The 24,210-nt window shown below is 49.0% G+C and overlaps 1 protein-coding gene and 1 long non-coding RNA gene across 3 annotated transcripts; one reads left to right on the top strand and one right to left on the bottom strand.

The window, feature by feature from the left end:
• Positions 1–362: 362 nt before the first annotated feature.
• Positions 363–7,819, top strand: LOC116881517 (3 beta-hydroxysteroid dehydrogenase/Delta 5-->4-isomerase). Its single transcript, XM_032881311.1, has 3 exons — positions 363–535; positions 4,589–4,753; positions 6,852–7,819. Exons 1-3 carry the CDS (start codon positions 391–393, stop codon positions 7,661–7,663), a joined length of 1,122 nt encoding a protein of 373 aa, XP_032737202.1. The 5' UTR covers positions 363–390; the 3' UTR covers positions 7,664–7,819.
• On the bottom strand, positions 3,672–7,873 carry LOC116881520. 2 transcript variants are annotated; one of them, XR_004385426.1, is made up of 4 exons: positions 7,798–7,873; positions 7,525–7,618; positions 4,499–4,772; positions 3,672–3,754 (listed from the first exon to the last, which is right to left on the bottom strand). It is a non-coding gene; the product is annotated as an uncharacterized LOC116881520 (long non-coding RNA). The 2 variants fall into 2 exon arrangements; XR_004385425.1 differs by lacking the exon at positions 7,798–7,873 and having other exon boundaries at positions 3,719–3,751; positions 7,525–7,611.
• Positions 7,874–24,210: the final 16,337 nt, after the last annotated feature.

Below are 24,210 nucleotides of genomic sequence, written 5' to 3'. Positions count from 1 at the left end.
GTGCCTCAGAGGAATGAGAGATATATTAAAGGTCACTACTCATGGGGGGAGGAGGGAACCTGGAAAAGGCATGAGCAATGAGTATGTGGTAAGAGTTCAAGGTGAAGAGGCTGAGCCAGAAACAAGAGTGGATAAAACTCCAGGCCTGCCTTTGGGAAATAAGGAGACCAGAACCCAGGCTCTTCCAAGTGGCTTCCAACAATCTAACAGGTTAGCACTTTTTCATTTTCTTTCAACTATTCCTGGGCATGGGAGTTTTGCAAAAATGGAGTGGAGGGAACAAAATAAGCCAATAACCACTTGACTTCTCTTTCTGGCCATCCCAGGGTCACCCTGTAATCTGATCTGCTCACCAGTTTTTCCATTCCTGGAGAGTGCTTCTATTTGACCATGGCTGGGTGGAGCTGTCTTGTGACAGGTGCAGGAGGGTTTCTGGGTCAGAGGATCATTCGCTTGTTGGCAGAGGAAAAGGAGCTGCAGGAGATCCGGGCACTGGACAAAGTCTTCAGACCAGAACAGCGGGAGGAATTTTCTAGTAAGTGAACTTGAGTTCATGGGTGGGTTGCTCCATCTTAACCTCTACATAGGGGGTTCTTGTCTAGCTGATCAAGGAAAGTTGTAGCCAAATCAAGGATGATTCCCTGTCCAAAGTCATCAGAAAGGAAATCAGAGGTGGTGTAACGTAAGACATACAGGGCTGTCAGGAGACAGGATCTGACCCTGATCCAGAACTCGAGATCTGGATTACTACAGGCCCACCACTCTGGCCTCTAGGTCTCTTTTCTTCTCATTTATAAAATCACGTATCTCTCCCTTGTCAACAACCCTAATGTTCTGAAGATTGTGGACTTGGCAATGGCTGTGCAACACCTCCAAAGGGCAGGCAAGTGCCATTACCTGGAGACCCTACAAGTAGGTCCCTGCCCCTCTTAATTGCCCTGGCCTTTCTGTGGCTTCATTTAGCATCTCCAGTGAAGGTGAAGCTGAGTGTGTGTGTGTGTGTGTGTGTGTGTGTGCACATGTGTGTGTGTGTGTGTGTGCACACATGTGTGTGTGACAGGGTTGGGGGAGGAAGGTGGAGAGGACACACAGCGAACAGCATGGGAGAGAGCCAGAGACAAACTGTGAGGCTCCAGAGCGTGGGTTCCTCATGTGTATTCCCTATACATCTCTTCTTCCCATTTGTCCCTGCTTATCACCACAAGAAAAGTGACAGCAGAGGGGCACCTGGGTTGCTCAGTGGGTTAAGCCTCTGCTTTCAGCTCAGGTCATGATCTCAGGGTCCTGTGATCGAGCCCCATATCGGGCTCTTTGCTCAGCAGGGAGCCTGCTTCCCTTCCTCTCTCTGCCTGTCTCTCTGCCTGCTTGTGATCTCTGTCTGTCAAATAAATAAATAAAATCTTCAAAAAAAAAAAAAAGTGACAGCAGACTCTGTTCACCGCTCTGCTGCTTTCCCCAGACTGCTGCCCCGGGTGCAAATGCAAACCTAGATTTCTAAAAACCTGTTTCACACTGTTTCACCGCCCCCCCAAATCCTCAAAACAGCCCTTTGAGGAAGGTAGAAAGGCACTCTCACCCAACAGATTATTGAGGAAATCAAGGTACATGAAAGTAAAGCAACTTGCCGAGGCACTCTGATTAAGGGACTGCGGGGCTCAGAGTAGAGCCTCATCACGGACGTCCCAGTCATATGGCTCTAAGGCTGCCTCTTGGCAAAGGGAGTCTTCAGTCTCTCCCATTTCCCCACTGTGTGTCCCCCAAAGCAACCCCTCCCCTTCCCAGCCCCTGCGGACTGGGTGTCAACATGCAGGCCCGGTGTGCCCAGAAGACCCTACCTCCCCACACAGAACCTCCCACACCCCCAGCCGCCCTCTAGGACTGCACCCATCACTCTTCTCTTCCTCATTCCTGTGCTCTGAACATCTCACACATCCTATTTCCTCTACCCTTTGCTTCAACGGGGCCTCTGATGAACACACATGAACATACACGATCAGCATCAATTGTTTGCGATCTTTTCATCTCAGTAATACTCACAGTCTGACAGCCGATGCCGGGAAAGTCAAGGTTCAGCCCAGAAGACGGTTCCCCGGTGTGACCAGTCAGGCTGCGTCGGGGGCGGGCAGGGGCTCTGTACAGATCCCAGTGGAGAATCCTCACAGCGGTCTGTCTACACTAGGCACTGCGCTCCATGTTCTACACCTGTCTATTCATTTGCTCCTGGTACCATCCCTGGAGGGTAGGTAATGTTATCCTCCTCTTTTTAAAGACAAGAAAGCAGGCACAGAAGGGTGTCTTAGTCTGCTAAGGCTGCTACAAAAAGATACCCCAGGCTGGGTGGCTCAAACCCATTAGATATTTATTTCTCACAGCTCTGGGGGCAGAAGTCCAAGAGCAAAGCAGAGTCATGTTCTGGTGAGAGCTCCCTTTGGGGTTCAGAGCCTGTGTCTTCTTGCTGTAGAGGGCTCTCTCTGGAATCTTTTCTCTATGACCCCCTCATGAGGTCAAACCCTCGAGACCCGATCTCCTTCCGAGAAGGAGAGAAGGCCCCATCTCCTGACAGCATCACACCGGCATTAGGATTTCGACACGTGAATTTGGCGGGACACAAACTCTCAGACCATAGCAAAGGCTAACTTGTTCAAGGTCCCCCAGCTGAAAAATGGCAACGCTGGAACCGAACCCAGAAGGTCCAAATGCAGTGGCTGTGCTCTTAGCCACTAATTCGTCTAGTAGCTTCTCTCAGGGCCTCCCTACAAGGCAGCCCACACCGTGTAAGCAAGGGAGAGTTCGGGCTGCGCAGAATGCAGGAATCCGCTGAGCCTTGGGGAGGGCGGGAGCTGCGCCTCTACCACCGACACATCGGCAGCGCCCTCTTCTGGTCTCTCTGCACCCCTGCAAACTAATAGGTCGATCTGAGCCAGCCTGCGGAAGTCAGCGGACAGACGAAGGGACGAAGGGAGGAAGGGACGACGGGAAGAAGGGAGCGGGGCAGGAGGCGGGGAGGCAGAGATGGGGACACAATCAGAGAAAATCCTACTAATTCCCAGCAGCTTTCCCCCTGCCTTTCTCCCCCTTCGGGGCCTTCTTGGAGCTGCCCAACAACGAGAACTTGCCCAGGACAGAGCAAACTTGGCAGAAGTGTAGGGAGCAGCAGATGGTTCTTCCAAGTGGTAACCTAGGAAGGAAATTTCCCTGCGCTGAATTTTTCACTCTGAGTTTCTCTCTCACTGTTCTGGGGCTTCCATTGCCTATTTCAGTTAAACTGTCTTATCCTTTAAATACATACATACATAACATACATAGACTTATCCTTAATCTGCCTCAGGGAGAGAAAAAGAGTCCTGCCCTTGGGTGACAGGGGAAAGAGAACCAGGCTTGAAGGCAGGGGACAGGCCTGAATCTTCCGGGGAACTGTGATTTAGACCTGCCCCTTAACCTGAATCCACCTTCCTTGTCTGTATAGTGGAAATCGGAATACCTATGTCATGAGATAGCCGTGAAAGAAAAATCAGGACACTGTGGTGGTGTGGGCAAAGCAGAAAGCACAAAATAAGTGGAGGGTATTTATCCAAACTATCCGTGGCGCCATGTTTAGTTCACCGGCCAGTGTGAAGTGAGGACGTTACCCGAAGTGCCCCTTCCTGTGGATTTCCAAGGAGCTGATGTCCCTGAGGTTGAATCCACTGCCCTTGGCTCAGTGGCCAGAATGTTAGTCCCTTGGTGGCTGACATATTTTCGGCACTGATATCTGCTTTAGATGATATCTAATCAGGTTTTGTTTTGTTTTGTTTTGTTTTCAGTTAAACCTCTTATTTGGGCCCATCCTAAATTCCCTGTTACTGGCTCCATTATCCTTCTGGTCACCTAAGCAGGAAATACTTGGGTTGACATGGATTCTACCACTTCCTCTCGGCCTCCCTCCAGTAAGAACCAAGAGCTGGCTGGATAGGTTCTGAGAAGTCGAGCCTGTGTATCCATTCCCTTCCCTGCAGCTGCTGGGGGAGCCCTGGTTCTGTCCTCCTCCTCTGAACTCTGCTGCAGACATTGTCTCGATTTCTCTCTCAATTAATGTCTCCACTTCATGCCCCGCACTGACCCATTTCACATACTGCAGCCCGGGTTGGCTGCACCGACCCCACAACTGTGTTTATGTTTCTCTTCTTGTTTCAAATCCATGTGTGAGTCCTCATTCCCTACAGAATTAAATTCAAATTCTTTCTTCTTATATCCACCCTCCATAATCACCCTAACTCTCCTTTATGAATTTTATGAACTCCCCATGAATCTCTTAAAGAATTTTCATCCCAGCTGTACTTGACTCCTCACTGCACGAATTCCTTCCTTCTCTCCTTCCTTCCTTCCTTTAGAATAAAATGGGTTGGAAACGGATGTTCACTCTTTCCCAATAAATGCTACACATTCTGACTCATGTGCCTCTGTTTAACTTTTTCCTTCCATGGATTTGTCCCCCATCCCCACCCTTTCCCCTATGTACCTGTCCTTGAAGACCTGGGAAAACGCCACCTTTATCGGGAAACTTCCAGACCCAGAAAACCTTCCAGTGACCTGACTTGTGTTCACACAGAGCTCCAGAGCAAGACCAATTTGATGATGGTGGAAGGAGACATTCTGGATGAGCAGTGCCTGAAGAGAGCTTGCCAGGGCATCTCGGTTGTCATTCACACTGCCTCTGTCATTGACGTCATGAATGTCCTTCACCGAGAGACCATCATGAATGTCAATCTGAAGGGTATGGTATCCCAGGGAGGCTATGGAGTGAGGTGGGTGAATGAGGCTCAGAAAACAGAACAGGAAGGGAGGAGAGGCTCCCATCCCCAAACACCTGCTGAGTCTGCTCCAGCTTTTTCTTATCACTCCTGAGAGATTCAAGGCTGCTATGCTCAGTTTTTTAGAGGAGGAAACTGGGGCTGAGCAAAGCTAAATAACTTGTTCAAGTAAGAAAGCTGGAATTTAAGCCCACACCTATGTGTCTCCAGAGGCCACAAAAGCGCTTTCTACTGAAGCTCCAATCAAGGGTCGACTCCAATCCAACCTTGAACTCTGGCTATCCAACTCTCTTCTGCTTCTCCTGGGCAAGGATCAGACCTCACGAGTGCCTCCCTGGTCATCATATTAGCCTTTCTGTGCCCCTCTGAGTTGGTAGTCACACAGTAAGGCCAAGAGCTAGGAACTCTGTGGTAGGAAGCGTCCCCATGTCCACTATGAGTGAAGGGCCATAGCACCCGGCCAGTTTCCTTCCAGCAGGACACCTGTGCGAGATCCCCCAGCCTAATGAGAACATCTAGCTCCTTCCTGCTCACCCCAAAGAAGGATTCATCTCAAGAGACCTGAAAAGCTAGTTCACAGCTGTCTGGCAGGACAGAATTACCCAGGCCTAGCCTTCCCATGGTATCTTCTTAACAATAATAGCTTCCCCATATCCATAAGAGTACTTCTTCAGCTCGCTGCTGGGTCTTTTGTAAAAGGGTCTTTTCTAGCTAGGTGCCCAAAGTACACCCCCCTAGATCCTCATCAGTAAATGGCTGGTGGCTCTTTCTGTTTGCGACTTTCCAATCTACTTTAAAATGAGACACAGTTGTTTAAGGGATTAGCTTAAATCCCTTACTAGTTTCATATGCAAAGTCATCCTTCTGAGCGCTGGAGGCCAGTCCCTCTAGGACCACAGCTCCCCAACCCCCAGTCCCATCTGGTTTTCATGCCCTGCTCTACAAAGTTGGTCTGTAGACAGAGGCTTCTTCTCTAAAGCAACTCGTTGCTTTAGGGTCTCCAGCCTAAAGTAGTACAATCTCAAGAAATACCCTTTCTAATTTCTACTTAGCCATACTTTCACCACTCCCCCACTGCAAGGAGGGTGCTAGATTAACCGAGTTTTCCTTTTTAGCCCCTTCTGCTAATTCCTGCTCTCCAGGACTCCCAACAACAGGGGATTTGAAATCCCTGAGAAGTGGTAGAGGTATCAGTTAATTAAAACAAGGTCAGTTCCAGGTTTAAAAGATACTTCAAATAATGGTCATTTCCCTCTCTGCAAGTTGATTAGCCCCACATTTTCTCAGCCTCTAGATCTGATTTTTTAAATGAGTCTGTCTCTCTGGAAAATCAAATTGCACAAATAAGAGAGAGAGAGAGAGAAATTAAAACGAAACTTTGCAGGGGGTATACTTAAAGGGGAAGGTGCTCTGCTTGACCTCCCTCAGCTAAAGGGATTCTGCAAGATTATCCCATTATAGGTATCAACCACCAGAGGGCACACTCCCCCTTCTGGTTCTTGCAAGCTCAGCCTAGAAGGCCAATGTCAGGCTCCAGAATGCTAAGTAAAAGGAAGGTTTCTCACCCCCACTTTTCAGACCTGAGTAAAAGGAGTCACAGTCAGAATTAGGAGTGGCCTTTGTATGGAACACTCAATCAGGACTAGGTAAAATTCTAATCCACATTCTGAGTATGGCCTCCTAATTATATTTTATTTAAAATAAACTGTTTTTAACGAGGTGGTAGGGATAAGTGAACATTTTCTAATGCCTTCACTCAGCAAAACATAAAATGGCAATCCTCTGTCCTTTTCCAAAATTCAAAGTACACACACAGGTCCAGGAAATCCAAAAAAAACCTAGAATTCATGCTCTCCAGACCCCAAAGTTCGGTTTCTTCTCACTTCTGCCTTTTTGCATTTTTCCTATGGCTATAGCATGTTTAGCTGGAGACACAGAGGAATGCACTCCTCCTGATCTGCAGTAACCATCTCACTTGGGGGAGGGGCTGGACACGGTCTGCAGCCATGGTAGGCCCTTTGGGTTATTTGTTGACGCTGATGTTGTACTCCCCATGGGCAGGTACTCAGCTCCTGTTGGAAGCCTGTGCCCAGGCTAGCGTGCCGATCTTCATCTATACCAGCACCATTGAGGTGGCTGGCCCCAACTCCTATAGGGAAATCATCCAGAATGGCCACGAAGAAGAGCATCACGAATCAAGATGGTCTGTTCCATACCCCTACAGCAAAAAGCTTGCAGAGAAGGCGGTGCTAGCTGCTAATGGGTGGGCCCTTAAAAATGGTGGCACCTTGCACACCTGTGCCTTAAGGCCCATGTATATATATGGGGAAGGAAGTGCATTCCTTTATGACTGTATATACAAGGCCCTGAGGAATGATGGGGTCCTGACACATCAGAGCAAGTTCTCCATCGCCAACCCTGTCTATGTTGGCAATGTGGCCTGGGCTCACATTCTGGCCTTGAGGGCCCTAAGGGACCCCAAGAAAGCCCCAAGCGTCCAAGGACAGTTCTATTACATCTCTGATGACACACCTCACCAAAGCTATGATGACTTCAACTACACTTTGAGCAAGGAATGGGGCTTCTCCCTTGATTCCAGAATGAGCCTTCCCCTATGTCTGAAGTACTGGCTTGCCTTCCTACTGGAAATAGTGAGCTTTCTGCTCCGTCCAATTTACAAATATCCACCCCCCTTCAACCGCCACACAGTGACATTGTTAAATAGTGTATTTACCTTCTCCTATAAGAAAGCTCAGCGGGATCTGGGGTATAAGCCGCTCTTCAGCTGGGAGGAAGCCAAGCAGAAAACCATGGAGTGGATTGGTTCCCTGGTGAAACAGCACAAAGAGACCCTAAAAACAAAGACTCACTGATCTGGGGGTGACAAGTAGATACAGAGGTTGTTGGGAGATGTCTATCGAGCTCTCTCCCTCTGGCTTCATACAGGAAGAAACAAGGCCACAGGCCCAGGTCCTACTGTCTCCCTTTTACAAGATGGCTGCCTTACTGTTTTCCTCCTACCACCGGAAACTTTCCCAGTCCCTGGCCCAACCGGAAGCTTTCTGTCCTGCCCACACTGCAGAGGACAGACAGTGAGATTTGCTGTAGCTGCTCATATGAAAGCCTCCACTCCTGGCTCTGAGCTATTCGGGCCTCTTCCGTGTAGAATGTTGCCTATTAGTTCCATTTCCTTTGTTGCATGCAAAGTATTTCTTATCTTTTACAAATTCCTAGTCCCACGCACAGCTCAGTGGAAAGAGTAATAAATGTTTTAATGCCTAATCTGCAAGACGCTGTGGTTGACATGAATACATACGTTCCTCCTTCCCCCTCCATTTCTAGGGATCGTTATCTCCTATTTAGAAAAGCAGCATGGAATGGAGGTGGGCAGAAGCGTTGCGGGGGGGGCGGGGATTAAGATCAACGAAGTATTTGCTATGTTTCAGGCAAATATCACTTCATTTAACCCTCTCTAGAAACCTCTGAGAGGTTTAGAAACCTTACTAAGGTTTCTAGTAAGGTTTAGAAAGTAGTAAGTTCTTCCAGTAAGGTCTGGAAACCTTACTGCCTTTTATGGCTAAGGACACTTGATCATCAAATACCACTCACTAACTGCTAAGTGACCAGGACATTTAGACTGACTAGAAAGCCCCTATCTATCCACTGAATCTTGCAACCTGAACTGCCTAAATTTATAGCACAATGGGGGTGGGGTGGAGGGCTTGGTTAGCGGTGCAACAGAGCACAGACAGGTGGAGTGTGACCATGCTGCTCCTTGGGAGAGGCCGGTTCCTTTGGGTCACCTCCTTCTTGCTCAGCCCTGTGTAGGAGACCCAGGAGAACCCCTGAGAGGTAGCTGGGAGGTCTTCAAGCCCTTGCCAGATGGCCTGGGCAGGGAAAGGAGAGGCAGAGATGCCACCAGCCTCTATCACCAATGTCAATGTCCTTGAAGACCCCTAGGACATAGGACGCACTGGGGCCACCTTGGCAGTTCACAACCTGTATCTAAACTTTCAAATCACATCATGAAACCACACCATGGAAACCACACTAGGAAAGTAAAGGGAACAGGTGTGAAGGCCCCTAAAACTTTGTCTCCTACCTGGTTCAAGAGGTAGAGAAGTCTACTACCCCCACTTCCCCTGCAGAATCAACTCATCCCTACTCTTTTCTCCTCTCCCCATCTATCTCTCACACTCCCTGCTCGAATGAGGCTTTATCCCTCTACCTCCTTAGCCTCTGTCCTTTCCCTCCATCTTCCCTTTCATCACTGGCCTTTGCAACCAGCATCCTTCTCTGTTGCCCTGAGGAGAGGAGGCCAACCAAGGCAGGTTTGGGGACTTGAATGATGACAGGGTCCTCAGTTGAATAGAGGACCAACAGTTGAAAGAAACACAGTCAGGGCCAGCAGAGACTGCGTGGCCTGAAGCTGGTGAGGAGGTGGCTGTTGGGCTCAGAGTATGGGAAGTGAGAGCTGCCTATCTCCAGACTGGGCTGTTGCCTGTCTCTACGAACCAGAGCCACGGAAGGGTCACACCAAGCATCCAGATGGCTTCTTTCTCACCCAGGGAATGTACGGATTAGGCATTCAGTTGAGTTTGATTACCCTGAAGGAGATAGTTTATGCTTTCATTCTAAGGAGAAAGGGAAAAAATATTCTGGTGGGGACAAGGGTTTCTATCACTTTTAAAACCCCAAGGGCCAGAGGACCCACAGTGGGCATCGGGTATCAGAGCAGGGTGGCCCCATCCTGTGGGGGTAGGGGAGAATGACACATTCCCTCCTGCCTCCCTCCAGGGCACAGAACACAAAGGGCAGTACCTGTCCCCTCCTGGGCTATGCACACACCTTGACACATGCATGCCCATGCTGGGAGCCAGGAAAGGGAAGAAGGTGGCGAAATCTGGGACAAGGGCCCTTCAGCTGGGTTTTTAACCTGGTGAGATTCCTTATCTATGAACCTGCCAGGGATTCTCACAAGGAAGAGAAGGAGCTCTGTGGCCAGAGGGCAAGGGAGGGCAGTGGGAGCAGAGACAGAGGAGAGGGGAAGGGATGAGTTGGTGGTCTAGCTGAATAAGCCTAAAAGCCTTGGAATGTTTGGGCCCATGAAACTGGCCCTTCTTACTTACAATGAGCACAGAACTGAGGGCTCCGGACTTTTAGAGCTAATGCACAGAAGCCCTCTTCCCTCCTCTCCTCTCCTCCCTCCCTCTCTCCCCCTCCATTCTCCTCCCCTTTCCTTCTATCTCCATCTCTGTCCCCTTCTCCCCCATTTCCGGGCCCCCTCCCCCACCTGGAGCAGGGTGAATGAGTGAATGAAAATGCAGGTAAGGGCTCAGTCATCTGGTTAAGCCCTAAGGGTGAGTCCAGGGAACAGAGCTCACCGGATGTTGGGAGGGCAGTGAGGAAGCCCCACAGAGCAGCGGGGCCTCAGCGAGGCCTTTAGGGGGTGATGGGACTTGGGTAGAAGAGGGAGATATTCCAGACAGGTGAGGAGCCTGAGCAGCGGTGCCAAGGAGAGGGTGAAGTGTGGAGGTGGGAGGGAAGGAGGGTGAAGGGGAATGAGGAGGCTGGCCTGCCGGGGTGGGAAGGGTTTAGCCCAGGGGAGATTAGATAGTTTAGGGTGTCAGAGGGGACAATGAGGCTGGCCTGAGGGCAGAGGTGGGGCAGGCAGGCGGGTGAATGGCTGGGTGAAGGGCCCACAGGAAGGTGGCAGGGGGCCTGAAGGAGTGAGAGGGGGTGAGGCAGACCCGAAGGCCAGCCAGACAAGCTGTTGTAGAAACCCAGAGACCCTGTCTTTCACTCCACGTATAAAATTCTCAATTCATTAACATGCAAAGAGCAATACTGACCTCTCATTAGTAAGTCCAAATATCCAAGAAAGAGCCAAATATAGTCTGGGATGAGGGCAGGGCAGCTCTGGGGTTAGGATGGGCCCCCTCATCCCTGGCACCCCGACAGCTCCAGGCAGTCTGGCCCACCCTGAAACGGATGATGCTATCAGGAAAGGTCATCCAAGAGATGTGACCCCCGATTGACCCTCAGGCTGGACCAGGGCTCTCAGAAGCTCCCGAGCCCCTCCCCTGTCCTTGGAATGCGAGCCCTCGCTGGCCTTTTCCATTCCCAGAGGCCACTCCAAGGACAGGTCTTGAGATAACGAAGTGGTGTTGAGAACACCCGCCCAGTATCCCTGACCGAACCCAGGGAAGGCCTCTATGTAAACTTTTTAAGAATTGGCAGATGGGCACAAGGATCTATTCATCTCGGGGCCACCCAAGATAAGCCTCGTTAGTAAGGTCCCTTTGCTTGTAACAGCGTAGCTGCCGCCTACCAACCTGGAGCAGCCTCTTAAGTCTCTCCCTGCCCTCTGATTGTAGGAACCGGGTGCAGATTACACCTGGACACCTAGGAAGCTTCCATGAGGACAGCGAGCCAAGTCTGTATCACAGGTCATGTGAATATCCGTGCTTTTGTCCTGGAGATATTTCAATGTGTTGCAATTACAAGGTGCTGGTGCAGAGCCTCCTCGGGGTATTATTTAATATATGATATTACCTTATTACCTCATGAAAATCTGAAAGAAATCCAAATTTCAAAACACAGCTAGCCCCGAGAGTTTCAGACAAAAGTTCACGGACCATGGGAGGCAGAATTGCGTACCAGGTATTCCCTTCCACATTTCATACAATGGTCCTAATTGGACTTCGGAGGAAGGGGTGGCACAGAGAGGTAAGTAATTTGCTCGAGGTCATCCAGTGAGTTCATGGCTCAGGTCAAGTAATCAAAGGGCTTCCAAGGGTCTACATGAAGATGTGAAACTCACACACCTGCGGGAGCCAGCCACCCAGACTATAAGTGAGGCGGGCTAAAGCAGAGAGGCCTGGCGGGGAGTGATGGGGGTCTGTGGTGTCTGGGAGACCACATGCTCTGCTCCTGGGAGCTGGCGGCTGCCGAGCACCCCCGGTTCAGGCCTGGGATGCACCCCAAGTTCCCAGATCTTCAGACTCTCTGAGGAAAGCAAAACCTTCCCAAATTTTATATGAAATCTCTCAATTTCTAAATTTGGCACCTAATTCTAAATTTCGAAAACTGTGTAAGGATCAGCTCTGGGAATGTGTGGGCGGGTGCTGCAATCGTATGTGTAATATTTTATCTCTTAAAGAGTGGGCAGCCCGCCGTGTTCATTCTTGGTGGTAGGTCCTGGGTAAAGGTTACAGCATATTCTGTACTTTTCTGTATGTTTGATACTGGTTGTAATTTTGTGAATAAATTAATTTTGGTTTAAGAAAAAAAAAGAGTAAAAACTAATGAAACACATCTGCGGGCCAGACCCACAACTAGGGTTTCCAGAGTTCCATCTCTGTTCCCAGGCGGCAGGTACCGTACACAGGAAAACGTACGAAGGCCGTTAGAAAGGATCCCATCGGGGTAGGGGACTCAATAAAGCGCTGGCATTTGGGCTGAATACTGACAGATGGGTAGGATTTCAAAAGGCAGATGTGGCAAGGGGTGTATCCCAGGCGAAGGCGAGGAAGTCTGCCAAGAAACAGAGGTGGGAGAAGGGAGTCCTTTTTAGGTGGTGTAGACAGACCAGAGAGCATAGGTGTCAGGGAGAATGGAAGACACACCTGGAAAGACACGATGGGAAAAAACCAGGGTCACCTGGGGTCACCACTAGGAGATACTCTGCCTCCTTCCTTCTTTCCCCTCAGAGCACAACTCGGTTGCCCTTCTAAAGACATTTTGACATTTAGCTACTTTACATGTAATATGCCTTAGTGGAAAATCATACTTGTTAAGGGCAAAGAGCACGTCTCCATGCCCCCACTAGCAACGAATCTTAACAGTCAGGCTAAAGAACCTGGAGATTATTCAATATGCAGTCAGCAACCTGTTCAGCTGTCCCTGGAAGGTTACTTTGGCACCGGTCGGTGTGTAGGATGGATTGGAAGAGATTAAGAGGATACTTCAAGAATCCCAGCAAGAAATAAAGGCCTCATTTATGTAGTGTTAGCAAAACGGGACACAGAGAGCAACTGGGGCCAGCCTGAGGCAGAACGGACATTACTACGTCAGGAAATGCCCGAATAGGGTCACAGCACCCCCTATGCACCCATTCTCCCAAGCCAGAAACCTGGGAAGTCCTTCGCTCACTCTCCCTCCAGCCTATCAGTCGGTCCCACCCATTTCCCCTCCAAAGTGTCTGCTGTGGGTGTCCGTCCCTCCCTAGGAACACGGTCTTGTTCAGGCCATCATTGTCTCTTGCCCGGCCTCCCTGCCTTAGAGAGTCAGCACGAAATCCCCTTGGATCCTTGTTGCCGGAATTGTCGACCCAACGTCAAATCTGACCTTGTCTGCGCCCTACCGAGAAACCATCCAGGACCCTTAGGAGAGCCCCGGAGTGTCTTAGGATACCAGATAAGGCCCTTGGAGAGTTAGTCCCTGCCCACCTCTCTGGACTACTTTGCCACCAGTTCCTACCCTATCTCTGGATTCCCCAACTTTATGCTCTGCTCCAGGGATAGGCCAGGGTTTGGCACTTCCTGCAAACATTATGCTTTTACATATGCCCGCACTTAAGTACTGTGTCCCTCCTGCTCAGGCCTTGCCCGCCGCTCCTGTCAGCACATCCCTCCCAAGCGCTTATCCACCATCCAAAGCTTCCATCTGATCATCTGCGTGCCATGTGCACGTCTAATTGCACAGTGATTATTCTGCCCTCCCCCACCATGCTGCCTTGTTCTTGAGGGTAGCAATTAGCCATCTCATCTCTGTGTTCCTAGTACCTGGGCCGGTGCCTGACACAAAGCAGGCACACAGATGGACAGCGGACTGACAGGCAGACGGATGGATGGGTGGTTGGTTGGACAGAAGACTGGATGGATAGATAGGCAGACAAAACGCAAACAAATGGAATTGCTGAGATAGGGAGGGAAGGGAGTCGTGGAGGCTGAAGGAATGACAAAGCAAGAAGGAATTTAGAGATAAGGTCAGGAAATTAATGAACCTGAAGAAGCGGGGAGGGCAGGAGCAATCCATCTGCACTGTATGAAGAGTGAGCGCTTGAAGGAAATGTGAGAGGGAAAGACATTTATGAAGGCAGAACGCAACTGGTAAGATTTTTAAGGGGATTGGAAATTAGATGTACAGTCTGAAACAATGTAATGCCCAGAGAGTTTTCAAAATGCAAAAATAAGGATGTTCTAGGTTTAAAAACTGAATTCAGAGAAAATCTCATCAGAAGAAAAAGAAGATGCTTCTTAAAGCATCAAGGACTCTGAAGGAAGTTTGTAGGGAGTCCTCCTTTATCATGGGATCCCACACAAGGGTATTGAGTGGGGGGAATGGGAGCTGGTGTTTCCAGGTATGAAAGAGACTCATTATGATGGAGTGGAGGGGGAGGGGAGGACTAACAAAAAGTGGATTGGCCACTCTGTCCCCAAGGGCAGGCGACCCTGGGGTCAGTTGCAAACTCTGGAACAGTCACCAGTCTGTTCTAGAAACCTGAAGCTCCCCACTAATTAAGAGTGCAGTCTTTCCTCAAGAAACAAAAGAACTTGCACGAGCAAAGTCAGTCCTTCTCCCAAAATAGGGGCTGGCCACAGATAGGGCTGGCACGTGGGCTCCTGGCTCTGTCATCATCTGAGCATGGTCTCTGCCCTTATCGAGGCAGGAATATCCTTTACACGCGGCAGGACGAAACTCCCCCTTGCACCAGCTGGAATCTGTAAAGTCATGGGCTCAGTCACAAAGAAGCAGGGAGGATGTGTGGGTATGGGGCTGGTGTAGTCCTGGCGGGGCCCCACATTTGATTTTGCCCTAAGCTTTGGAAACTAAGTGGCTAGTCTTGATTTTGAGCATTTCTTTCATCAGTAGGTAAAACAACTCCCTCCTAATCACAGGTAAACCAGGGAGTCTCCCTATCCCCTCCAGGACAGATCAAATTGTTTGCAGGATTCACATTTTAGAGTTAAAATGAACCCTAAAATAAACTCTAAATTTTTAGACTTAAAATAAGCTGATCTAGGGCCATAGGCCCATAGTCCATTTAGCTATGCGTTCCTTCCCTTTCTCCTTTCACAAACAAGGAAACTGAGGCCTGAGATGTAAATTGACTTTCCCAAGGTCACCCATAAATCAGGAGCAGAGCTGGCCTAGGGTGCAGTCTCTTGAGAACACACTAGAATCCCCGTGGTAAAGGAAAGAGGAACGTTTATAACAGGGGAACCTGGGGCCAGGCAACATAGGGTTTGAGCAGCGTAGGATATGGGGGGGGATTATTATAGCTTCTGACACCTCTCAACCCCCCACCTGAACACACTCCAGCCACACACACCACGCTCCCACCATGGCCTCTCCTGCCTGCAACACATGCCTGTTTCCTGGCTCCTGTCCCTCAGCCAACTTGTCCTCATGCTTCAGGCTGTGCTTCCCCTAGAGAGTCTCCAGCCTTCGAGGGAACGGTGAAGCATGTCTCTCCACTAGGCACTAGTCACAGTCCAGGTGGCTGCTTATGAACTCGTCTGTCTCCCTAACTAGATTGTAGACTCTGGAAGGCACTGCGAGGAGCCTGTGCTGGCAACCTGTGCACAGCTGTATTCCCACATCTGGCCCCAAGTGAGCACCCACTGAATATGTAAGGAGTGAAGGAAGGAAGATGATGTTCTTAAAGAAGGAGATTCTGGGAGTGCCTGGGTAGCTCAGTTGGTTAAGCTACTGGCTCTTGATTTTGGCTCAGGTCATGAGCGCTGGGTCCTGGGATCAAGGATCCCCCCACTTCACCATCCCCCACCCCTGGCCATGTCTGGCTCCATGCATGGAATCTGCTTGGGATCTCTCTCCCTCTCCCTCTGTCCCTCCTCCTGCTCGCACACACTCTCTCTCTCTCTCTCTAAAATAAATAAATCTTTAGGGATGCCTGAGTGACTCAGTCATTAAGTGTCTGCCTTCAGTTCAGGTCATGATCCCAGGGTCCTGGGATCGAGCCCCACATTGGGCTCCCTGATTAGTGGGAAGCCTGCTTCTCCCTCTCCCACTCCCCCTGCCTGTGTTCCCTCTCTCGCTGTGTCTCTCTCTGTCAAATAAATAAACAAAATCTTTAAATAAATAAATAAATACATCTTTAAAGAAAAGCAAATTAGTGAAAGGTAAAGAAAGGGGAAGGGGAAGAGGGAAGACAAGGGGGAAAGGAAGGGGAAGGAGGAAGAGGAGGGGAAGGAGTAGGGAAGAAGAAAGAGGAGGGGAAAGGGAAAGGAGAGGGGGAAGGGAAGGAAAGGAAAGAAAATAGAACAGAAAAGGAATGGAAAAAGACTCTGGACCAGAATAAACGGGATTGGAGGGAGTAGAGTGAAGATTGTCCAAGACAAGTCTAGAGACTATACCCACCCGTACTGGTGACCTTGTATTTGCTGCCCTGAGTTTGGCCTGAGAGTACAGTGCTCTGAATAGGCAGGAGAGGCACAGCTTCCTGGAGGCCAAGAAGGCACAGGGCCAGCATATTTGCTAAAGAAAAAGAGATAGGGATAAGAGAGACTATTTGGAAAGAGGGCAGGGGACAGGCTTAACCAGCACCCCAGCTGCCTGATCCTTCTGTGGAGCCCATGCAGCCCGACCCAGCTTGTGGAATGCTGGTCTGGCAAGAACAGAGACAAGCAGGGGCTTCCCGGGACAGGAACAAAAGTAGCCAGGGCCAGGGAGGGCTGGGGAAGACGAGTGCAAAAGAGAAGAGACTCTCCCGTCTCTGCAAACAAGAGTGAACACCTGGGCTCTCTTTCAATTTGGCCCTTTTCAGAGTGACTCAACTTTCTTTATTCTCCTGGGTCTGTGCCCTTACCGGCACACTGGAGCCCGTGGCCCACTTCTAGGTCCAGTCCCAATGATACTGGACACTGGTGAGTGGTTACCCCCCCGACCCCCACAGCACCACTGTGCTTCTGCAGCCACCAGCCACCATAACACCATTCACCAGCCGTACGTTTGCGCAGAGCCGAAGTTGACCGAGTGGCTCCCTAGCCCTTCCCCAGCTCTGCTGGGGTCTGGCTTCTCATCTGTACAGGGCACAACACCCCTCCCGATTGTGGACGACCAAGGCCAGACAGAGCAGGAGCCCAACAGAGCGTTCCCTCCCTCCTCAGCAGTGCGGTCACAGCTGAGCCCCAGAAACTAATGCGGACTTAGACGAGCTTTCGTGTCATTCTTGTATTGAGACATGGATGCCTCCCAAGTTTTAAGCTCTCTGACCACCACCAGACACTAGAGTGGGGAGGGTCCATAGAGATGGTGTCACTTGAAGAGGAAAACAGGCCCAGAGAAATCAGAGCCTTGCTCAAGAACACAGCCAGTGAATGCCGGAGCTCTGTCCTGCACTCTTCCCTCCAAGGATGGCAGGACCGACTCCTCCATTCTGTTCCCAGGAAAGGAGTGAAGGCCATGGTCTCCCATCCCCTCATTCCCCACTGTCCTCCCCACCCCGCTGCCTCAGGAGCTGGAAGTTGGAAAGGATGCAGTCCCACAGGCAAGCAACTGCTTTTCTTCTCCTTCTAGGCCCCCAGGAGCCAGGCTATGAGATAACGGTGTGCAACTGCCTTGTTTCCTAATATTTGCACAGCCCCTAAACCTTCCGGAAGCTTCACATCTGTGATTCTGTTCGATCTTCTCCCCACACGTCACACCGACATCTTTCCATTGGACCGACAAGGCCAAGACTGAGCCCACCTGAGGTGCCCAGCCTAGGCTGCGGCAGCATTAGGCAGTGGCTCCCTCGGTCCAGCAACTGTCTGGCTGTTAAGTCATGTCCATGACCTCTACTGTGTCCATCGATGTTAACCCAGAGAGCAGTAGAGCTGCTTCAGTGGAAACCTGGAGGTGGTCCTTGTGCATCGAAGTCCTGGCTTTATTCAGTCACCTTCGAACACTAGACCTGAAGAAGTGTCTAGCCGGGTCCCTAAGCAGCCCCTTGCTTCATTAACTCCTCCAAGATCACACTGCCTCTTTCCCCTACCCTCCAAAGCCAGATAAAACGGACACTGCCTGATTTGCTGCAGCAGTGACCCTGGCACACGTCCTCCTCAGAGTCTGCTTTACCCCGAGCCTTTGCTGGAGGCCCCATCTCACCCAGGCATTAACACCTGCCACCTTGGTATTACGGAGTTCTTCCTTCTCCCACCAGGGGCCAAATCCAAAAAGTCACACTTGCAGTTTGCAAAACGATTCACCACGAGGAACCTGGGTTTGATGTTAGGCAGAGAGCAAAACCAGCCTTCCCCTGTCCTGTTCTAGAGCGTTTGAATATGTGAACATCTCTCTCTCTCTCTAACTAACCCCCAGCAGCAAGCTGGGGCACTCCATGTGACCTTCTCTAGGTCTCTGCTTTTAATGAGCCAGCACCTCAGGGCACCTGCTCATACACAGGAGATGTGTCTGGGACGTTCTGGGAACATCTCGGCAGAAGAACCCTTCCAGTCCTCGTGGGTCAGAGGAGGCATCTCTGGGGAGCCTCTTCTGTGAATAAATGACGTCAAACCACTTCCAGGGAGTCCCTAGTTTCCAGCAGCTGTGAGGCCTGGGACTGTTCAGTCCTTCCACTTAGCATAAACCCCCTGGAAATATGGACGTGTGGAAGGCAGCTAGGCACATGAAACACCTTGCCATCCAACTCTTTGGTTGCGGTGATGAAGCAGGTCACCAACGGGATGCAGAGTCTGGGAACAGTCGCCTGGATCCCACTGGGGCCACTAGAGACTGAAAACCATGGGCATGGGGTTTGGGTGAGCCGGGGTGACCTTGGAAACACAGGCGGGCAGCAGGGAACTGTGACCTGCAGACACTTGAGGCTCTGGCCAGGAAAGAGTGGAACCCAGGGCTAGTGTGTTCGAGCTGGAGACCTGAAGCGTGAGCTCCTCCCCTTTCCCTCCAGGAGCAAAATTCAGAAAACAACTCTATTGCCAAGGGCAGCTCCGAAAGGGAGAAATGCATGGAATTTTGCTTTGTTAAGTGAGCTGAGTTGAAATGAAGATCAGAAAGGGAAGGCAGGGAGTCTGATTGGCAAAGACAAAGGCAGGCCAGCAGCAGCCTGGCACTATCTGATGAATGGAGAAAACGGGCACTTCTCCCGGCCCTTACTTACTATCTACCTGGGGAAGGTGTACCTGAAAAGTAGGCCTAGCAGGCGCGGGCAGGCAGCAAAGCCTGACTTGCTGCATCGGTGACCCTGGCATTGTCAGGCTTTGCTGCCTGCCCGCGCCCTTTGCCTCTATACTCTTAGCAGGGGAGAGGATGTGAGGCTTACTAGTTTTACTTACTGTAATCCCCAAGAGAGCACGAAGGCACCTGACTGGTCCTATAGAATGCTCATTCCGGGTTGCACATAAAAGTTGCCTAGGAGGTCTACGTAAAATTACCGGTACTTGGACTTCACCCCAAACCAACCAACCACCATTTGGTACAATTTTTTGGTTGTTGTCAGATTTGGTGGTGGTGGTGGTGTTGGTGGGGTGGTGTTTAGGGGCAGAAAGGGGAAGAGGGAGGGGGAGAGAATCTTAAACAGGCTTCACTCCCACCGTGGAACTGAGTGGGGCCTAATCTCACCACCCTGAGACCATGACCTGTGCTGAAATCAAGAGTTGGATGCTTGCGGAGCCTGGGTGGCTCAGTGGGTTGAGCCTCTGCCTTCAGCTCAGGTCATGATCGCAGGGTCCTGGGATTGGGCCCACATCAGGCTCTCTGCTCGGCGGGGAGTCTGTTTCCCCCTCTCTCTGCCTACTTGTGATCTGTCAAGTGGATAAATAAAATCTTTAAAAAAAAAAAAAGGGTTGGACGCTTAACTGACTGAGACACCCAGGTACCCCGGGTTTTTTTTGGGGGGGGGGGCTTGTTTGTTTTTAAAGCTCTCCAGAGGGGCACCTGAGTGGCTCAGTTTGTTGGGCGACTGCCTTCAGCTCAGGTCACGACCTCGGAATCCCAGGATCGAGTCCCGCATCAGGCTCCCAGCTCCATGGGGAGTCCGCTTCTCCCTCTGACCTTCTCAGCTCTCATGCTCTCTCTCACTCTCAATAAATAAATAAAATCTTTAGAAAAGAAAAAAAGAAAAAGCTCTCCAGGTAATTCTACTATATATAGTTAAGTTAAATTAACGAAATCTTGATCTCAAACTAATTCAGCCCCTAAAATTCCAAGTTGACCAAATACATCCTCTCTACCTGGAAGGCAGACAGAGCCCTGCTCCAACAGCATGTTCAGGACCAGCATCCCCTCATGGCATAGCCCAGAAGTCCAGGTTCACTGCCATGTCCCCACAGAGCACTGAACAAATACTTCAAATACCTGATTCAGTAGTTTTCCTAGGGACCAGGAGCTAGACTGGTGGTTGCTTCAGACCTGAATAGTTGAGCTTAGGGAGGAATGTTGATAAATCCTGGACTGAGTGCCTCTTTCCATGACCGGGACCCAAAATCCACCGGCCCTTCCAGGCAAGACCAGGGTGGGTGGACACTCGCACAAGGAGGTGGTTGTGATCATCACAAGAACATAAAGTGCCTTTCACGCTGCGTTTTTTTCTATTTCTTGTGAATCCCTTCCTTACAAACTGCCTGTCTCGTTGTTTCCCTGAGGTTGGGCACAGAGCAGCTAAAAAACATCTTAAGTGAAAGTCCAGTCTAGCTGGTAAGTTCCATCCAGTATTACCAACAGCCATTAAGTTACCTTTCTGAGAGCTGAGGGAAAGAAAATACTTTGTGATGTGATTCAGGAATACATTTTTTTTTTAATAGATTAGGGGTGAGACCTAAGACTGCCTCCCTTCCCCATATCGGCTTTCCCCACTTCCTGTCAAAATGCCCCACAGAAAGGTTCCTCCAAGGAAGGAAGAAATCGATACCAGTGGCATAGCATTCACACATTTCCCAACATCCCAAAGCTACAAGAATACGGAAGTGCCCTGCTGAATTACTGGTTAAAATAGTATTGGGGCAGTATTGGGGAGTATTGGGGCGCCTGGGTGGCTCAGTGGGTTAAAGACCCTGCCTTCGGCTCAGGTCATGATCCCAGAGTCCTGGGATTGAGCCCCGCATCGGGCTCTCTGCTCGGCAGGGAGCCTGCTTCCGCCTCTCTGCCTACTTGTGATCTCTGTCAAATAAATAAATAAAATCTTAAAAAAAAAATAGGCAGAGTATGTAGACATCAGCCAGTTCCAGGATGATCTAGGATCCACCAGAACACTCGAACACAGGAGTCAGCAACCTTTGTTTGTAAATATCCAGAGAGTAAACATTTTAGGACTGTGGGCCATGTAGCCTCTGTCACAAAGACTCAGCCTTGCTGTGGTAGAGCAAAACCAACCACAGACAACATGTAAGCAAGGTTGTATGGAGAGGACAACAGTCCAGAACATTTTACTTGCAAAGGGAGGTAGGCTAGACTCAGTAGTTTGCTGACCCCTGTTCTACCAGACAGTAAGCTTCTGTATACGGATCTCAGTGCCATTTAATGGATGACAAAGAAGAAAGAATGACATGGAAAAAGACTGATATGGATTTAATGACAAATGTTCCATATGGGTTGCTGAACACCAGAACACTGTCCGAGGAACCATCATTAAATAAAACAACCTGAAAATAAGGCAATTCTCACATATACAAGCACACTCACACAAAACCTGTTACTTTTAGGATCATTATTCACTATTTTAACAAACAGCTGTAAAATAACATTATACTGAAGGGAAATGTGCACAAACTTCAGAAACACAGTCCAGATTGTCTATGAACACAGGTTCTTCATCTGTACTTTCTCACATATGTACAGCCTCTTGATCCTGAAGAAATCACATGGCTCAAGGGGTTAACTTCTCATCTTCTCTTTCCAACTCAGAGCTCAAGATCGAATCAAGCCATTTAACCTACCGAAACTGCTCCAGCTTTTGCTAAGCCAAGAGCAACCTGCACTTGACCAAACTCCCGGGGAAACAAATGATACACTTGCCTCCACCAGCATGAATGAGTTGATGGAAGGAGTCTTCAAATTAGCATTTTTAAGGGTGCCTCACAGTTAGTGGGGCTTGCTGAAGAAAAACTATTACTCTTGAACTAGATACAAGAACCAGCATCCTGACTGCATTTAAATTCACTTAATGCAGCTATGTTCCCTGAAGAAGTGTAGGAAAAATGGAATCACATTTTAAATGCACCACGAGAGTGGGGATTTTGGTGGTTGGGCTGTTTTCTTCTGCTTAAAAGGATACTGAAGTGGTAGCTGACTCTCTTACCCATGGTACTTGAAAGAAGAGAGGTCAATGAAACCCAAACATTTCCACTGCCACCAAATTATTTCATATGAGCTTCTATCTCCCTTCCCTCTTGAACCTTCTTGAAAGCTGCCCATATATAACATAGCTGATGCAGACAAGACCGTACAGAGTACAATGGCAGTCAAAGGCCAAATAACCCATAAAGTGGATAATCAGAAGTTGCATGAGATTTCATAGGCACAGACTTGAGAGAACATAAAATGGCTGGAAGAGGTAGATGTGCATAAAAAAAACACACAAAGGAATAAGGTTACCTACAAATTGACTATATTATTTTCAAAGGAGTCCTATACACTTAGTATTCAGGGTAAAGAGTCAATAAATAATGGACATTGATTTTGCTCAGATTACTCAACCAAAAGAAAATAAAGAATTAGTGTCTTGCAAAATTATCTATCTTTTGAAAATTGATTTGCATTTGTAAATAACAATAAACTGATTAAGAGGGCAAGATCAACAGGCATTGTACAAGCCCAGAAGTCTCAGCATTTTTTTTTTTTTGGAAGGTGTTTTTATAAGGACAAAAACATGCTTCCCTACAGTCCCCAAGGAGGTTCTTTGTTAAAATACAATTGATCAAGTATAAATTACCAGCATCCACAGAAAGTTTGCTAAAACCGTAAAAACAATCTTGCAGTTTTTCTTCTTTGCTTTCAAGTGTGTCCAACAGTTTGTGAAGATGCTTCCATGAAAAGTACAGAACAACTAACAATCACTAGTGAAGAAAACAAGACTGCTTTCCACAACTCTAATTTCTAAAGGCTAACCTGGGGGAGGAATTTTCAGTACAGGTAACCGAAATCTGTACAAGAGTCATCTAACTACAGCCCCCTACTAGAAATGGAACAATCCTAAGATACCCTAATTATGTGACAAAGACCAGCTTTGTCAATAAGGACATCTTTGGCCCTTCTAGACTAGCCTTAAGCTTTCCATGAAGCATTAAGAATTTTCAGTGTCTTCATTTTATTATATAAATCATGACAGGTTAAGTCTTTCTAGCAGCTGACAGGAGAACACAAAAGGTTTGACCGTACCTATCCCCACGGTCATCAGCCTGTCTTCCAAACAGCCTGCTGTACTCCTTCCTGTCCTCAGGTCTTCCCTATGACAGGGGTCATAATACTGATCTACCTCACAAAGGTGTGAGAAACAATTAACGATCGTTAAAAAGCATAAAGCACTTTAGAAATATAAAAGTGCTATTCTGGCATTTATATAACAACCAGAAAACATTCATTGCTTGTGCTATTTGGCAATTTTGCACTTAACACCTTTCCCTGCTTGGGCCTTCCTTGTGTAAACCCGTGAGCTTTCTACTGTGCCTCCTGTGTACATAAAAGATATCTCTATTCAGACCAAAAGCCTGTATCAATATGGATGGAGGTGGCTGTTCGATTATCTCCCCCATTACTACCAAGAGGGAGGGGGGCACTGGATACAGAGCAAAGGCAAATGAGACAAAGAAGCTTTGCACTCCAACATGTGAACATTTGCTCTCCTGGATTTCTCACATAAGGCCAGCAAAACTCTGAGCTAGATGACTTTTGTAGTAGGTCACTGGGGCAATGGTTGCTGATCTGAGATTCACTTCAAACAAGCAACATGCTGGCCTGGAAAAGGGAAAGCCAAACATAGCTGGGGCTGTTTCATTCCCCTGCACTTAGAAGATCACAAGTGAGATGTGAAATACCGGGCTTGGCACACACCTAACACCTCCCATCCACACAGACCACCCTGACCCAGCATGAAGCTAGACCACTTTAAAGGAAGTAGCAAAGAACCAGGGGAGCAGAACCAAGATTTCCCAGGTGATCTTAAAGCCAGTTATGAATGGATTTCCAAACTTCAGTTTTGCCCTTGGAATCAGAGTCCGTAAGCTTTCCTGCCCAGTTTCCCTTGGATGCCTCAAAATAGCAGCTAACTGTGGCTCAGAGAAATGAAGGGGAAAATATACTAAATATCTTCTCCAATAGCATCGACAACATTCCTCGACTTTTCATGAGACTACAGCTGATGTGGGGCGACAGGGCAAACAGTGTTAACATAACACCTGGTGAGACCGGGACAGAATGATTCATACCCGCCTTTTATTTTACCCCATAAGCCTCTCCTGAC

Source organism: Lontra canadensis, unplaced genomic scaffold, assembly GCF_010015895.1.
Source record: "Lontra canadensis isolate GAN:19392208 unplaced genomic scaffold, GSC_riverotter_1.0 scaffold75, whole genome shotgun sequence".
NCBI classification, from domain to species: Eukaryota; Metazoa; Chordata; class Mammalia; order Carnivora; family Mustelidae; genus Lontra; species Lontra canadensis.
The sequence above is the reverse complement of the archived record's forward strand: the minus strand, read 5'-3'. Positions and strand labels throughout refer to the sequence as shown.